This window comes from Schistocerca nitens, chromosome 7 (genome assembly GCF_023898315.1).
Source record: "Schistocerca nitens isolate TAMUIC-IGC-003100 chromosome 7, iqSchNite1.1, whole genome shotgun sequence".
NCBI classification, from domain to species: Eukaryota; Metazoa; Arthropoda; class Insecta; order Orthoptera; family Acrididae; genus Schistocerca; species Schistocerca nitens.
In genome coordinates this window covers 176,552,697-176,569,403 of record NC_064620.1, presented here as the reverse complement: position 1 = coordinate 176,569,403, position 16,707 = coordinate 176,552,697, and the positions used below count along the sequence as shown (strand labels likewise).

General features: G+C 43.9%; 1 protein-coding gene across 3 annotated transcripts in view; it reads left to right on the top strand.

Moving 5' to 3' along the window:
• The window catches only part of LOC126195332 (ubiquitin-conjugating enzyme E2 C), a 57,830-nt gene extending 41,963 nt beyond the window's left edge, over window positions 1–15,867 (top strand). Inside the window, exons 4-6 of one of the 3 annotated variants that reach the window (XM_049933904.1) lie at window positions 12,836–13,040; window positions 13,119–13,251; window positions 15,417–15,867. In XM_049933904.1, the coding sequence (XP_049789861.1) occupies window positions 12,836–13,040; window positions 13,119–13,231 (318 nt within the window). In that variant the 3' untranslated portion in view covers window positions 13,232–13,251; window positions 15,417–15,867. Of the gene's footprint in view, window positions 1–12,835; window positions 13,041–13,118; window positions 13,252–13,375; window positions 13,646–15,416 lie in introns of those variants that run through there. The other 2 variants (XM_049933906.1, XM_049933903.1) reach the window with 2 other exon arrangements.
• The last annotated feature ends 840 nt before the right edge of the window (window positions 15,868–16,707 follow it).

Genomic DNA, 16,707 nt, shown 5'->3' with positions numbered 1-16,707 from the left:
CGCTTTAGTCAATCTCATGTCCTGTCCCTGCCATCTACTTTACCGGATATTTTAGCTGATGACGCTCGAGCAGCTGCTCGTATTCTGCGTTTTATAACTTTGACTGGCTTGTCCAAAGACATCTAACCTTTTTACTTATTTTATCTACATCTTTGTTAGGTCTTTCTGGTGTCCCCCCCTCCCCTTGAGTTTTACTAGATTCCCTGTGCTCTAACAACAGTGACTGGGCGCTAATGACCGCAGTAGTTGAGCGCCCTTAAACCCCACAAAAAAAAAATATCCCTCCCTCCCTCCTTCCCTCATTACAATGGTCGCCACACGACAACTTTTGTGATAGTGACCATTTCCTGTTGATTCTCTTGCTCCCTTACCGCTCCCTGATGGACAGGTTACTTTGTTGGTCTTTCCAACGGCCTCTATATACTGCACAACTCGTTTTTCTCCCTCTTTGTCGGATTGTATTGATGACGTCCTACGTGACGTGTCTGATGCGAATGTTCGCACTGCTAGCCTTGCTATCCCGTGCTCATCTGGACCATTTCGCAACCGGCAAGTCCTGTGCTGGAGTATGCCCATTCCCATTGCCATCCGTGATCACCGTTGAGCTTTACAACGCCTTAAGAGGCACACATCCGTTGCCAAACTTATTACCTTTAAATGCCTTCGCACTAAAGCCTTTTACTTAATCAAACAGAGCAAACAGATGTGTTGGGAGTGCTTTGTTTCTTCCCTCAGTTCTACTGCCCCTATGTTGTGGGTTTGGGCTACACTTCGCTCTCTCCAAGGTTGCCATCGGCAGTCTACCTTCCTGGGCCTTCACCTCCTGGATGGCCTTTGCACAGACCTGTTGATTCTCACGGAACATATTGCGACCCATTTTGCAACAGCATCAGCCTCCTATCCGGCTGCTTTTCTTCATCAGAAGCAGCAGGCCGCAGCTTTAGTCTTATTTTTTACTCCTTATCAGTCAGAATCTTACAACGAACCTTTTACTGAATGGGAACTTCTTTCCGCATTTTCTTCTTCTCATGATACGGCCCCTGGCCCAGACTCCATTCATAACCAACTGCTTTAACATCTCAGTGCTCCACAACAGCAACATCTTCTCCAGGTGTTTAACCGTATTTGGCTCCAGGGTGACTTCCCTCCTCAATGGAGTTATAGCATCGTGGTTCCTGTCCTTAAGCCTGTTTGTCAAAAGCTGTCGGCCAATTAAGGAGGATTCACACTTAACGGAACGTCACCGTCATGTTTTGGACAGTCGACGGTCAGAGAAATTTCTGAGCATTCACACTAGACGGCACGTCAACGTCGAAACAACGTCGTGTGATGATTCATAATACACTCGCCAGAAGCGCTTTTGTAGTCTATTGGTTTATTATCGGCATAGTTTCGGATCTTCATAAAATGCCAAAATTTGTTAATAAAGATCTTACCTGGATTCTTGTTTCACTTAGATGAAGAAAAATATCACGTTCTTATTCCTGATACAGGTATTACCGAAAAAGTTTAATATAAATTATCAGTGAGCTATTCATTCATTTACTGATGATGCTGTTTTCCGTAGGAAACATGTCTAATAGGATACACCAGATTTTGGCTGCCTACAACACTATTGAAATTTTAAATGTAAATAGTATAACCAGATAAGCTTCTGTTCCTTCATATGTAACAGTAGCTCTCATTCAGAACAGTAATTCATATCATAGTAAAATATTGGTTATCACTGTAAGGGCTTAATATGATTAATAAGTATATATTCATCTCTCACCTCCTTCCTCCCCCCCCCCCCCCCCCCACACACACACACACACACACCATCAAAAAATAAGAAAGCCTAGCCTAACCAAAACCCTGAAAGAAAATTTCTTATTAATTTCATGTTAAGTCACCTAATACTGGAACTATTCTCCGTTAAGTGTATACAGCATCCACGTGCAGTACATAATTTAAAGATCCTGAGATGCTAGGTGCACGTCAATACAACATAAATTCAGTCAACACCAGTGTATTTACGTTGCTGGAGTTTGTAAGTTTTAAAAAAACACCTTGCACAGTATATAATGTTTTTACCGTGGAACGCTGCACACGGTACTCCACTCAAATATTCATCGTTGTAGCGAAAACTTTCGCACATACTAACTACGTACCACTTAACAATCCTTAGTAGAAAGTAAAATTAAATTGCGTTTCATTTACCTGGACGCCCCACCTCTTCTCCAATTTCATTCCACCGTGTTTCTTTCCAAACAGAATCACTATATCTCCTATCAGTCATATTATATAGCTCTGAATGGGAACGAACTAATTCAATCAAATACTCGTCGAACTCCATTATCTAAACAAAATAATAAATACAATAGAAAACACCGGAACTTACTTGTAATTAGAATAAATAACAAAGAGAAACTCGGAACTATAAAAAATTGATTCTTACATGTTAGGTACAAGCAAAGTTTTCAAACCACATCTACCTAACCTCAATCTTATCAAAATATATAAACAGGGGCCGAGTAAAAACATGGAGGTAGTCCTTCGAAAACTAGAGATTTACATCACGTCAACTCACCGTCATGACTGGAAACACCCCCAGGGGGTCCACAACTCTTTTGTGGACACGTGCGTAGCGAGCACGGGACCCCGAGCTAATGTGGCCCTCCTTCCTTTCCGGGCTGCATACCTTCCCTTTCCGCATCCTTCCCCGTCCCCCATCTTCGCCCCCCCCCCCCCCCCCTCACCTCTGGCTCTTCCCTTACCTTTCTCCCCCTCTGGGAGTATAGTTTGTGCCTATGTCCGGAGACGGACGCTTGAAACTGTTCCAAATTCCTTGATTTCTACGCTTGCAAGTCCTTGTCCTTCCTCTGTCCTTCTCTTTTCCTTCCCTTTTCTCTTTGCCCTTTTCTCCGCTGCGGCGTTTGAGACCCCCTCTTCTTTACTTTCCCTTTCTTTTTTTTCCTCCCTGTGCGTGTCTGAAGGCCGACCCACGCACTTCCATGCGTAGCCGGTGGCAGGGTAACGCGTAATTCCCCGCCCCGGGTAGACAGGTAGGACACGTACGTACCCCCTGGTAACGGCCAGGCCCAGGGAGGGGTGATTACCCGAGCTGATACCTTCCGAAAGTGCCGATTGGTCCCTCCGTCCGTTTGTCGGGAGGTGTGACCTGAGGTGTGAACAATCACCTAAGGCGGGAGTGCCCTCAGAGAGGGCCCCCACAAGGGAGGAGCGCGCCATCGGAAACGCTGGTAATCATGGGGGATTCTTCCGCAATGGTTTCCTCACCTTCCACTATGTCTGCTCACAAACGTAAGTTCACTGAGTCTCAGCCACAGTCAGTTCTTCCATCGTTGCCACAGTTCCTTGTTGTTTCTCGGTCTGACGAAGGTCACGACTTCTCCACGGTCAACCCTTTCATTATTCAGAAAGGTGTCGACGCAATTGCAGGTCCTGTAAAGTCTTGTTCCAGATTACGGAATGGCACCCTGTTGTTAGAAACACACAGTGCCCTCCAGGCACAAAAATTGCTGCGTACTTCTCTGCTCCACACCTTCCCTGTCCGGGTGGAACCGCACCGTACCTTAAATTCCTCGCGTGGAGTCGTTTATACACGCTCCCTCGATGGATTGTCTGACGAAGAAATTCAGCACTACCTGTCTGACCAGGGCGTAACGGCTGTTCATAGAGTTACGAAAAGGGTTGACACGAAGATCATTCCAACCCGCACTGTCTTCTTGACATTTGAGAAAGTTCAACTCCCATCGAAAATCAAAGCAGGCTATGAGATAATTTCCGTTCGCCCTTACGTCCCAAACCCTACGCGTTGCTATCGATGTCAGCGGTTCAATCACACCAGCCAGTCCTGTTCCAATCCGGCCAAATGTGTTACGTGTGGCAAGGATGCCCATGAGGGTGTTTGTCCACCTCCATCCCCTCGCTGCATCAACTGTATGGGTGACCACGCTGCTTCCTCTAGAGATTGCCCAGTTTTTAAGGACGAAAAGCTCATCCAGGAAATAAGAGTGAAGGAAAAGGTGTCGACCTTTGCTGCTCGAAAATTATTCGCCAGTCGACAGCCCACCGTGCCTCAGACAGGCAAATACAGCACTGTCCTTGCTTCCCCTCGGCCAACAAAGGAGGTGGCCACGCAGACTTGCGACCTCACCTTTAGTGCCACGGTCGTCCGATCGGCCAGCGCAAAGATCGCCCGTTCAACTTCACCACTTTCGCCTGCCCACTCTATGGCTCACCCTTCGTCGGGTTCTGCTAAATCTCGAGCCCAAAAGTCAGACACCAAGTCTTCGAAGAAAGAGCATACTCGTGAAGAGTTTTTACGTACGGCAACTTCACCACCATCGGTTCCTCCTTCATCTAAACCTCATACTTCCAAGAAGGCTACAAAGAAACCCAGTTCCTCTCCTTCTCCGCCAAGGCGTGTCCCATCCACAGCGCCACCTGGCGGAAATCGCCCTCGGCCGTCTTCTGTGTCGCCGAGGCGCACTGCTGGTGGCCGGTCAACCAGCCGATCGCTGGTGGCAGGAGCTGCTCCTGACCAGCCTATGGATCAGGATCTTCTGCCTTCGGCTGAATGCCATTCCCTGCTGTCGGTCGCAAGCTCTGAGCAGTCGTTGAGTTGACAGCACCCTTGGTCACAATCCTCCATTTTCTGTTCACCCTATGTCCATTATCCACTGGAATATCCGCGGCATTCGAGCCAATCGGGATGAATTGTCGATCCTCTTACGATCCTACTCGCCGGTCATCTTCTGTCTTCAGGAAACAAAGCTGCGTCCTAATGACCGCTTTGTTTTCCCTCATTTTCAGTCTGTCCGATATGACCTCCCCTCTGTGGAAGGCACTCCAGCCCATGGAGGACTCATGATTCTTCTCCATGATACTCTCCATTATCATCCAATCCCCTTAAACAGTTCCTTCCAAGCTGTCGCCGTCCGTCTTTCCCTTTCTGGATACACGTTCTCTCTTTGTACTGTATACATTCCATCGTCCACACCAATGGCACGAGCTGATCTCCTTCATCTTCTTGGTCAGCTTCCACCCTCCTATTTGCTGGTTGGGGACTTCAATGCCCACCACCCGCTTTGGGGATCTCCACATCCTTGTCCACGTGGCTCCCTATTGCTAGACGTCTTCCACCAAGCGGATCTAGTTTGCCTCAACACTGGGGTCCCCACGTTTTTGTCTGCCTCCACGACAAATTTATCTCATTTGGACCTTGCGATCGGTACTGTTCCGCTCGCTCGGCGGTTCGAATGGTTCGCTCTTGATGATACACACTCGAGTGACCACTTTCCATGTGTCCTTAGGCTGCAGCCTCAACTGCCATACATGCGCCCGCGACGCTGGAAGTTTGCCCAAGCCGATTGGACACTTTTTTTCGTCTCTAGCGACATTCGATGACCGTCGCTTTCCCAGCGTCGACGATGAGGTCACACATATTACCGACGTTATCCTTACAGCTGCGGAACGTTCAATACCACGCACCTCCGAATTGCCCCGGCGCCCCCCAGTTCCTTGGTGGAACGAGGCATGCCGTGACGCAATACGTGAGCGGCGACGTGCTCTTCGCATTTTCCGTCACCATCCTACTTTGGCAAACTGTATCCACTATAAGCATCTCCGTGCGCGATGCCGTCGCGTCATCCGCGATAGCAAGAAGGCAAGCTGGAAATTCTTTATTAGCTCCTTTAACACCTTCACTCCCTCCTCGGAAGTTTGGAGTCGGCTTCGACGGTTCTCAGGCGCGCCTAGTTTCTCCCCGGTCTCTGGGCTCACTGTCGCGCATGATACCTTAGTGGACCCCGTCGCAATTTCTAACTCATTGGGTCAGCACTTTGCTGAGATTTCGAGCTCTTCAAATTACCCGCCAGTGTTTCTCCCGAAGAAAAGTGCAGCGGAAGTGCGACCTCTTACTTTCTTCTCTCAAAATCGCGAAAGCTACAATACTGTTTTCTCCATGCGGGAACTCCAACATGCCCTCTCTTCTTCTCGCTCCTCCGCCCCAGGATCGGATGGTATCCATGTCCAAATGCTGCTGCATTTATCACCCCATAGTCTGCGTTACCTCCTTCGCCTTTATAATCGAATTTGGACCGACAGTACTTTTCCCAGACGATGGCGGGAAGCTATCGTCGTTCCCATTCCGAAACCTGGAAAGGACAAACATCTCCCCTCTAGCAATCGCCCCATTTCTCTCACGAGTAGTGTCTGTAAGATTTTGGAGCGTATGGTGAATTACCGTTTAGCTTGGTGGCTGGAATCACGCAGTCTTTTAACACCTGCCCAATGCGGATTCCGAAAGCATCGCTCTGCAGTTGACCATCTTGTTGCTCTCTCCACTTATATCATGAACAATTTTCTCCGGAAACGCCAAACGGTAGCAATATTTTTTGATCTGGAGAGAGCATACGATACCTGTTGGAGGACAGGCATCCTCCGCACACTGTTCTCTTGGGGCTTTCGAGGCCGGCTGCCCCTTTTTCTTCGCGAATTTATGGCAGAGCGAACATTTAGGGTGCGGGTGAACACTACTCTCTCCCGTACTTTCTCTCAAGAAAACGGGGTACCCCAGGGCTCCGTGCTGAGTGTTGTACTGTTTGCCATCGCTATAAATCCAATTATGGATTGTCTCCTTCCTGATGTTTCGGGCTCCCTCTTTGTGGACGATTTTGCGATCTACTACAGCTCTCAATGGACCAGCCTTCTTGAACGTCGTCTTCAAGGATGTCTCGATCGCCTCCACTCTTGGAGCCTCGAAACCGGCTTCCGTTTTTCTCCCAGTAAGTCCGTTTGTATTAATTTTTGGCGACGTAAGGAGTTTCTTCCGCCCTCCTTACATCTAGGTCCTGTCAACCTTCCGTTTTCAGACGTCACTAAATTCTTGGGTCTTATGTTTGACAGAAAACTGTGCTGGTCCTCCCACGTTTCCTATCTTTCGGCTCGCTGTCTGCGGACGCTCAACACCCTCCGTGTCCTGAATGGTACCTCCTGGGGAGCGGACCGAGTGGTCCTTCTCCGCCTCTATCGCGCCTTAGTGCGCTCGAAATTGGACTATGGAAGCATAGTCTACTCCTCTGCTCGGCCGTCTATTCTTCGGCGTCTCGACTCTATCCACCACCGTGGATTACGTTTAGCGTCTGGAGCTTTTTACACTAGCCCTGTGGAAAGCCTTTATGCTGAGACTGCTGAACCTCCGCTGTCCAATCGGCGAGCGGTCCTTCTGAGCCGTTATGCTAGCCATCTGTCTTCCATGCCTGCTAATCCAGCCCATGACCCTTTTTTCGACGCCTCCTTTGATGTAGGGTATGCAGGCCGCTCCTCCTCCCTACTACCCCCGGGAGTCCGCTTCCGTCAACTGCTCCATTCTCTTCCCTTCCACTTTCCTAAAACCTTCTTGACAACTTGGGGTACAGCACCGCCTTGGCTCCGTCCCCGGATCTGTCTGCTCCGTGATCTTTGTCAATTTCCCAAGGAAGGTACACCTTCACTTGTTTATCGTCGGGCATTTGCTGCTCTATGTGCACAAATGACGGACGCCACCTTTATTTACACCGACGGCTCGAAAACATCATTGGGTGTAGGGAGTGCCTATATTGTTGGCGACGCCCCAAATCACTTTCGGCTTCCCGACCAGTGTTCGGTTTATACTGCGGAGCTTTTCGCTGTTCTCCAGGCTGTCCACTACATCCACCGCCATTAGCGTATACAGTACGTAATCTGCTCGGATTCTCTCAGCTCTCTCCTCAGTCTCCAAGCTCTTTATCCTGTGCACCCTCTGGTCCACCGGATTCAGGACTGTCTGCGCTCGCTCCACCTGGGGGGCATCTCGGTGGCGTTCCTCTGGCTCCCGGGACAAGCTGGTATCTGTGGGAATGAGGCGGCCGATATAGCGGCCAAGGCTGCAGTCTCTCTTCCTCGGCCAGCTATTCAGTCGCTTCCCTTCACCGATCTACAGAGCGGTTTATGTCGCAAAGTTGCTCATTTATGGCTTGAACATTGGTCAACACTTCCCCGAAATAAATTGCGGGAAGTGAAAGCCCTTCCTTGCGCTTGGACCTCTTCCTCCCGAACGCGTCGTCGGGAGGAGGTAATTTTAGCTAGACTCCGGATAGGGCACTGTCTTTTTAGCCATCGACATCTTTTAAGCGGCAATCCTCCCCCACTCTGTCCCCACTGCTCTCAGCTGTGGACGGTAAGACACCTTTTAATTGAATGCCCCTATTTTAATCCATTACGCTCCCGTCTACAGCTATCGCCTGATCTATCGTCGATTTTAGCAGATGACACGCGCTCAGCTGACCGCGTTCTCCAGTTTATTAGTGACAGTGAAATGACGTCAGTCATTTGAAGTTTTATCGGGGACCATCAACTCCTCTCTGTAGTGGACTTTTAAGCCTTGTTTCTGCTTTTAGTGTCTCCAATTATTTGAGTTTCGTTCCCATTTTTGCTGTTTTCCATTTTCAGTTTTTATTATTTCCTCAGTCACGGACCGGGCGCTAATGACCATAGCAGTTTTGCGCCCTAAAACCACAAACAAAAAAAAAAAAAAATGACTGGAAACATTCTCCAAAAGAATGCGTGGCGTTGACATGACGGAGACGTTCCAGGACGCTGACGTTGAGTGTGAACACAGCCATTAGAAACACAGGGAATAATGTTTTGACGTGACGGAGACGTTCCGTTAAGTGTGAATCGACCTTTAGTCTGACAAACGTTTTTTGCAAGTTACTTGAATGGATGGTAGCCTGTCGGCTCAGTTGGGTCCCGAATCTCGGGATATATTGTCCCCTTGCCAGTGTGGCTTCAGTGAGGGATGGTCTCCGATTGATCATTTACTTCGCTTGGAATCCGCAGTTTGGCAGGCTTTTTCCCAGCGCTGCCATTTGGTTGCAGTATTTTTCGACCTTCGCAAGGCCTATGACACGGCTTGGTGCCATCATATCTTACTTACCCTTCATGAGTGGGGTCTTCAGGGCACACTCCTGATTTTTATCTGCCAGTTCCTGTTCCATGGGTCATTCAGGGTTAGGGTTGGTACATTTTAGTTCTCCATGGACCCAGGAGAATGGCATCCCACAGTGTACTCATTGCTATCGATGGACTTGTGGCTTCTGTCGGTCCTTCGGTCACCCCTGCCCTGTATGTGGATGATTTCTGCTTTTGGGTTAGTTCCTCTTCGATGGCCTCTGCAGAGCGGCAGCTCCAGGAAGCTATACGGTGTGCCTCTGCATGGACCCTCTCGCACGGGTTTCAATTCTCTCCTTTAAAATCGCAGGTGGTCCACTTCCATCACCGTACTACGATCCACCCTGATCCAGAGCTCTATCTCGATGCACAAAGATTGCCTGTGGTCCCACAGGTTCGTTTCCTGGGTCTTCTTTTCGACAACAAGCTCACTTCAGACTTCTGAAGGTAGGATGTGTCCGTAAACTCGATGTCCTTCGCTTCCTTGCCCACATGTCTTGGGGTGCAGACCACTCCATCCTTCTCCACGTAAAGGGCTTTAGTGCTGTCTCGCTTGGACTGTGATTGTCAAGTTTATGGCTGCTTCTGCCACACTGTGCCTCCTGGATCCCATCCACTGTTGTGGTGTCCATTTGGCCACCAGTGCCTTCCCTACTAACCCTGTTGATAGTCTCCTGGTTGAAGCTGGGACTCCCCCCCCCCCTTCCTTTCTGTTTGGCAGTCCCAGCTTCTGGTTTCTTATGCAATCAGTCCTTTCCTCTCCCACTCATCGTTCCTATTCCATTCTGTTCCGAGACCAAGGACGTCGCCCACGTGATTCCCGCCCTTGGGTGGGCTTACCAGTTGGGCTTTGCCTTGCATCTCTACCACGCACCCTCCCCTCCACCCCTCCTTGGTTAGTTCCTCGGCCCCGAATTCGGATGGATCTCTGCTGAGGTCCGAAAGATTCCATCCCACCAATGGTGTTCCATTCCTTTTTCCGACGAATTTTATGCGAATTTAGGGATGCTGTTGTTTTGCACACCAGTGGCTCTAAATCTGCTGATCATGTGGGATATGCCTTCATGTCCTCTTTTGGAACAGAAAATAATCTGCTGCCACCTACATGTGGGGTGTTTACTGCGGAATTGATGGCAATTTCCCAGGCCCTTAACTTTATCAAACAGTCCCAACACAACTGGGTTTTGTTATGTACGGACTCGATGAGTGGCCTTCTGGCTGTTGACCGGTGTTTTTCGCACTATCCCTTGGTCTCTGCCATCCTTGACCATCTCGTTGATATTCACTGTGCTGCTTGTTCCGTTGACTTCCTTTGGTCCCTGGCCATGTGGGTGTCCCGGGTAATGAGCTTGCTGATCGTTTGGCTGGGGGAGCAGTCACTTCTGAGATGTCAGTCTGTCTGAATGGACCACATTTGAAACAAGGGACTGATGACCTTGCTGTTTCATCCCTTCAACCCCAATCAACCAACCAATTCATTTGTTTGAGAATTTGAGATAAGAGACATCAGTGAAACAAAAGTATAAGTCCAGATAGTCAGCCATTTAGTCAGAAACCAGTGTAACGAAGGTATTAATGAATAAATGTGCCTTGACCACAGGATTAAATTATGGATGAAAACAATCAGAATCCTGAGCTGGGCAGTGTTCTGGAAACTGAGTCATCCTGATCACTAAGGATGTTCCAAATATCATGGAGGCTGCCTATAATATGTTCATACTGCCAGTTAAAACATGTAATCTGCAAACTATGACTGTGACTAAAGCAAGTGCTCATAAAATACAGCACACACGAGCCTTGCAGCAACATATGCTAATAGTAAGCCTCAGGGATAGGATTCAGAGAACATGATTAAGAAAACAAAGTAATGAATATCCTACAGAGAATTGAAAGACCAGAAGTGTAGCTTGACAAGATAAGAGCAGGTGGACCCCTGCAGCTGTTCCCTGTGGATCATGAAATCAAAAGACAGGCACTGGAAGACCACAATCACTGGCAAGGCATTTCATATTGTTTTGCTTTCATTATTTCAAAGTCTTCTTCTGATGTTCGCTACACTCAGATCTCACTACACACTTTGCACATTGGTCTCCTCTTTAACTTTTGAATGGAGTTGTTATATTATTTCATACATTGATTGTTATATTATTTCATACATATCTCCAATAATTGCTTTGACCGCTTCAATTATTAATGTTCTCATTGTCTCTGACCTATTTTCGCTTGTTGTTTACTATGTGATTTTTAGTGCACTTTTGAGTCTTGTAATTGCTCATAACTTTAGAGATATCTCTTGTCTACTTTTAATCAGCAACTTTGTTCTTCATGGACTTGTTCTACGAATGAGGGATTGACAGGCTCATAGTGTAGTTATGTTGCACAGGGAGTAGGGGACCAATCTGCAAGTTTCGCACCTATGGTTTACAGTTTTATTGAAATACTTCCTTGCAGCGATATTATTCTGTTGCTCAGTGGGAGAATGTGATCAAGTAAGCTTTTTCTAGAGAATATTCAGTCAAGTGATTGTTTCAGTCGTTGTCCTCTTCACCTAATATTTAGACAGATGTACCACTACACTGATTTTTATACATAGTAATAACTCACGTGAAGATGGCTGAATGTTTGTCAGTCAAACTATTATAGCAAGATGTCAACATTTGGTTGCAATTCTGGAACATGATGGAATACACAGCAAGCTGCAAAAATTTCAAGAATAACATTTGTCATGTTCAAAATATTGGGAAAAAAAGTTTTAAAAACTGGACTGTGATTGATTGTCACTTTCCTACTATCATCCAAGTTGTGATACCTGTTACAAAACCAGGGCATCCGCGTATTGAGATCCCCAGTTCTTCAGAGATATGGTCTGACATTTAGTCATTCATACTTGTGTGACCGCACAAGAATCATCTGTGTCACTTCACTGTATCATATGATGATGCATTGCCGCTGTACATGTAAAACAGCTAGTCAGTCTTTTGCAGCATTTTCCCCTATGAAATGCAGGAAACAAATTAAACATTACACTCCAATTTATCAATGGGCTGCACCATTTTGATTTGACTCATCGAGTGGCATGCTATGGTACTGTGTTGTGGGGATTTAAACGCATGCCAGGACTGTAGAAAAGGTTCTTTTTTATGCAGTAACACGCTACCATCCAAATTGGAAGGTAAATTACTGAGTTGAGCAGGACATTTGTAATCAAATTTCCATTATTGGAATATATAGACTGAAGGCACACATTAAGATCCAGAATAATTTTAGGCATGATTTTACGTAGAATCTAGTGGCTTATTAAAAGTTCTCCCAGCTGGGGAAAAAAAAAAAAAAAAATTCGTGAGATGTTAAATAAAAAGCTCTTAAAACTAAAGTATGTACTCAACTTCTCCAGCAAAGTATAATATGTATGTCCTGTGTCTTATTTGTAGATTCAGGCAACGGCCTGCTAGCAAAGTGTCTGTGTCAGTGGCAAAGTTAAAATTTCAGTATTGTTTGCCCTGTTTTTTCCCTTCATTTGTTATTTGCTTGAACTGCAGAACTATGGTTGTGTAAAAATGGGATGCTGTTGAGCGCTATACCTAGTGTTGAAATTTTTATCCCTGGGAAAAAAGTGTTGTTTGTAGTTATCATAGATCCACAATTTGCCCTTTTTAGAATTGCATTTTCTAGTTTGCATATGGAAAATGCTTGCAACTAAAATATTTTTTTGTTTCCTGTCTAATCATCCTAGAATCAATGTGCCTTTATTCATATCACCCCCTATTCTCCCTCCACTTTTTTTCTGATGCTTCATATATGTAGAAACAACATATGTAATGTAGCAGTTTGTAATACTTATCAATAACTTGTTATACAGGTGTATGAAGGTCTGGTGTACAAATTAAACCTGGAATTTCCCCATAGCTACCCATATTCAGCCCCACTAGTGCGATTTGCTACCCCATGTTATCATCCAAATGTCGATCAGGCAGGAAATATCTGTTTGGATATTTTGAAGGAAAAATGGTCAGCTCTGTATGATGTGCGCACAATTCTACTCTCCATTCAGTCTCTGCTTGGTGGTATGTATACTTGAAAAGTTGTTAGTTTTATGTATTGTTAATTTTAGATGTGTAATTCTTTCATTTTTCTGCCCAAAGAACCAAACAACGAATCTCCATTGAATGTCCAGGCAGCAGCCTTGTGGTCAAATAAAGTTGAATACAAACGTCATCTGCATAGTGAATACCAAAAACAACGAAAGGGACATTGAGAATGATAGGGGATTAATATGTAAGTACTTTCATATTCTTTTCTGTCTTTGTTCAGAGATCTCAGAAATCTTGCTTTACTGCCAGTTAGTTTGACAAGATAAAAATGGATTTTTGTAATTCAGCATTGTTAATTTTTGGTTCAGTTGTAAATCAACAATGTTTGCAGGTCATAGGAAGAGGATGTTGCTGATGGGAACTAAATGTGCAACGTGACACGTGTGAAGCACAAGGACAATTTCACTGATTGAGATTGTGATATTTATTTTAAACTGTTCTTGCTTTATCTTTTATATTCATTTATTTATACATATTTTAATAATTTCGTATGTTGTGGTTTAGAGCATACTAGTAAATCCTTCCCATTTTACTGTTCTAAGTTTGTAAAATTAAAGTCAGTTTCTCTTAAAATTTAACATCTGTAGCCTTCATTGACCAAATGAAATTGTTTTTCTTGGCAAATACAAATTTAAGAAAATGTTTGCGACAATTTTCTAATGCCATTGCCAGTAAACATACGTTATGAGCACTGTTTTTATTGAAACAAAGAAAAATTGTAGAATTTCTTTAGATAATTTTGTCTAGTAGGAGAAAATCTAGATATCTGCAAGAGAAAGAGATGTACATAGCAGAGATCACAAAAACAAATGGTATTTAAGTGAAGGAAAAAACTTTAAATTTGACAGTGCAGCCCATGAAAAGGATAGTGAAAACTGTTCAAATTGTTGGGGGTGAGATCCGAACCAAATTGAATGGTTGTATTGGCATATGGATGGATACAGTTGTGGTGATGCTAATAGATCTTTCCATTATGTATATGGTAAGTTTTAAAAGAACATGCAGCGGGACTCAAATGCCAATTAAAACTTAAGGCATTAGTTTTTATATTTCACTGGCTTTCTTTTCTGTTGAATAGTATGAAAATTGAGTTTTAACTGTGACCTAAAAATTAATTTAGTAGGTACAAAGAGATGAATTAAAACAAACTGTTTTATAGTGAAGCAGTTGTAAAGATGTGGAGTATATCGTGGCAACAATGTTTTCATTGCAGAAAGCCAAAAAATACTACATCTAATGAAGACAAAATTGTGAACAGTTAAATGCGGATCAAGGCCGATATGAACTCATTGCAGTAATCTTATTCTTTGTTTGCTACAAGAATTGGCCACAAAAGGAACAGTGTAGCCAGCATGGAAATGTCTTTGCATAATTATGACAGGCAGTGACTTGCATTGAATGGTAGAACATGCACTTAATGGCATTTCTGCATATTGTACACATTCTCAGATGGTCTGCTAATAAATATCCCATAAGCAATACAGGTCCTCTGGGTTTCTGACAATTACAAAACGTAAGCTCTTTCTCATATTGTTTTGAGGGTGGAGACAAAAATGACTTACAGTGGTTAACCAAGGCAAGAATGTCAAAGATATGTTTGTTACGAATTGTGCTTCATTGGAACTCAACAAAATACAACTACATATCAAGGATGTGTTGATTGCTGGAATAAAAAGTTGTGACCCCAAAATAGAACCACACTTGGGAACAAAAATTAATACTTAAATTACACATTCTTGATGTTCACAATCTGGGTCTCTCTCTCTCTCTCTCTCTCTCTCTCTCTCTCTCTCTCTCTCTCTCTCTGCTGCAAATATCTCAGTCTGTAAGCAAGTCTTAGGCGCTCTTTAATTTAAAAATTTGCGCCTTGGTTAATAAACTCTACAAATTGATGTTTCTGAAATGAAAAATGTTCGGAATAACTTATTTAATCACATCACAAAGTTGACTGACTCAGCACTTCCCTGATGGGCTGTTGCGTACATTAATATAGCTTTCAATAATTAAGATGTGCATATATTTATTGTTTAAAACAGTAATTTTTAAGTTTACAGTTGGAAGTTATTTATTTTCGAAAACAAATTAGAGAATTCAGATACAAACATTTCAGAACAATAAACGTGCAGATACATGAAATGCATGTTTACAGTAATCTTTAATTTTAAAATTTTTTCACTTTTATTTTAAAGTCTGATTTTGATGCTAACATGAATAGTAGATCTTTACATATATAAACAATAATATCAGGTTTCTGTTTATACATTTCGTAAATACAAGTTTTAGTGTTTGTTTACAATGGTTACACACATTGTGGGATAGAAACTGTAGTTTATCATTATTTCATTCCAGGTACCTCAATTTATATTTGTGTTTACATCAGGAGGTAGGATTGGATATTAAAATATCAGCTGTATCACACTCCTAGTTCTCATTCTGTTAAGACTGCTTGGGGAGTTAAAGAGAAGACAGTCTGTATTCACAGTAAGTTGGTAAATGTTAGTGAATAATTTACCACAGTTTTGTCGTCTGATTTGAACATGATCATTTAACTAACATTGATAGGAAAAATCTGCAGCAAATACGTGCCTGTGTAAGCTTATGCACAGCATTGTTGGTTGGTGATCCTGAGTTTCATTCTGTGTGACAATTTTTCTAGCTGCTGGTGTAAAGTTGTTGATGTATACACTTTTGAAGGGACATAATATCTAAATCTTGTAAAAAGTTGGTAGTTATATTTTTTAATGAGCAGCTATTTGTAGTGCACACTACCAAGAGAAAATTGTCCTAGACTACTTCACATGTCTTAGAAAATAAACTGCAATGAAACATTTAATTTAATAGGATAATTCATATTATAGAAATAAATACAAACAGTAATGTGGACTCTGTTTTCATTAAGAGCTGCTCACAGTTTACATCATATACTTCCTTTGCTTATGTCTTTACTCAGAAATACCAAGCTTAGAATGAAAGCAACAAGTAACCACAAAAAAGTGAAGACAACACAAAACTTTATATTCGAAACCTGTTCTTCCCCCATTAGTGCGCAAATAGAGATTTCCTCTCAGTTCCTTCTCCTAATGAGCAATTTTATTAATGATGCAATTATTCAGGGTTTTGAGGTAATCTGTTGACATTTTGGTGTGTTGGGTGTTCTACTTGATATCAGTGTTGTCCATGCACAATATTTTGAAAACATAGCTCTTCATCAGATGCTATGTGATACTGCTACCTGAGTGAAAGGGGTCCATTGTTTATACCTGTGACCTTCTCCATAATGGTTGATTCCAGGCACTCCATCTGTGATCCATTTAAATTAGAAACATTCTGAGATTTTCAGTGTTTGGTCCTGCAAGCCTTGCCATGAGCTGGCATTTCATTTCTGGTCAGCTGTGACTAGATGGCCAGTTCTGGGCACTCTGCCTGTGGTATGTTCCCACTAGAATTCTCCTGAGGTGTGTGTGTGTGTGTGTGTGTGTGTGTGTGTGTGTGTGTGTGTGTGTGTGATCCCCAGTGATGAATAATGAAAATCCACTCACTGTCAGAGAACCACTGGAACACTTAATACTAGACATTCTCTGAAAAATAGTGGCCACATCTGCAAAAGAAACTGTATAAAACCTTTTGGCAACCAGTGATG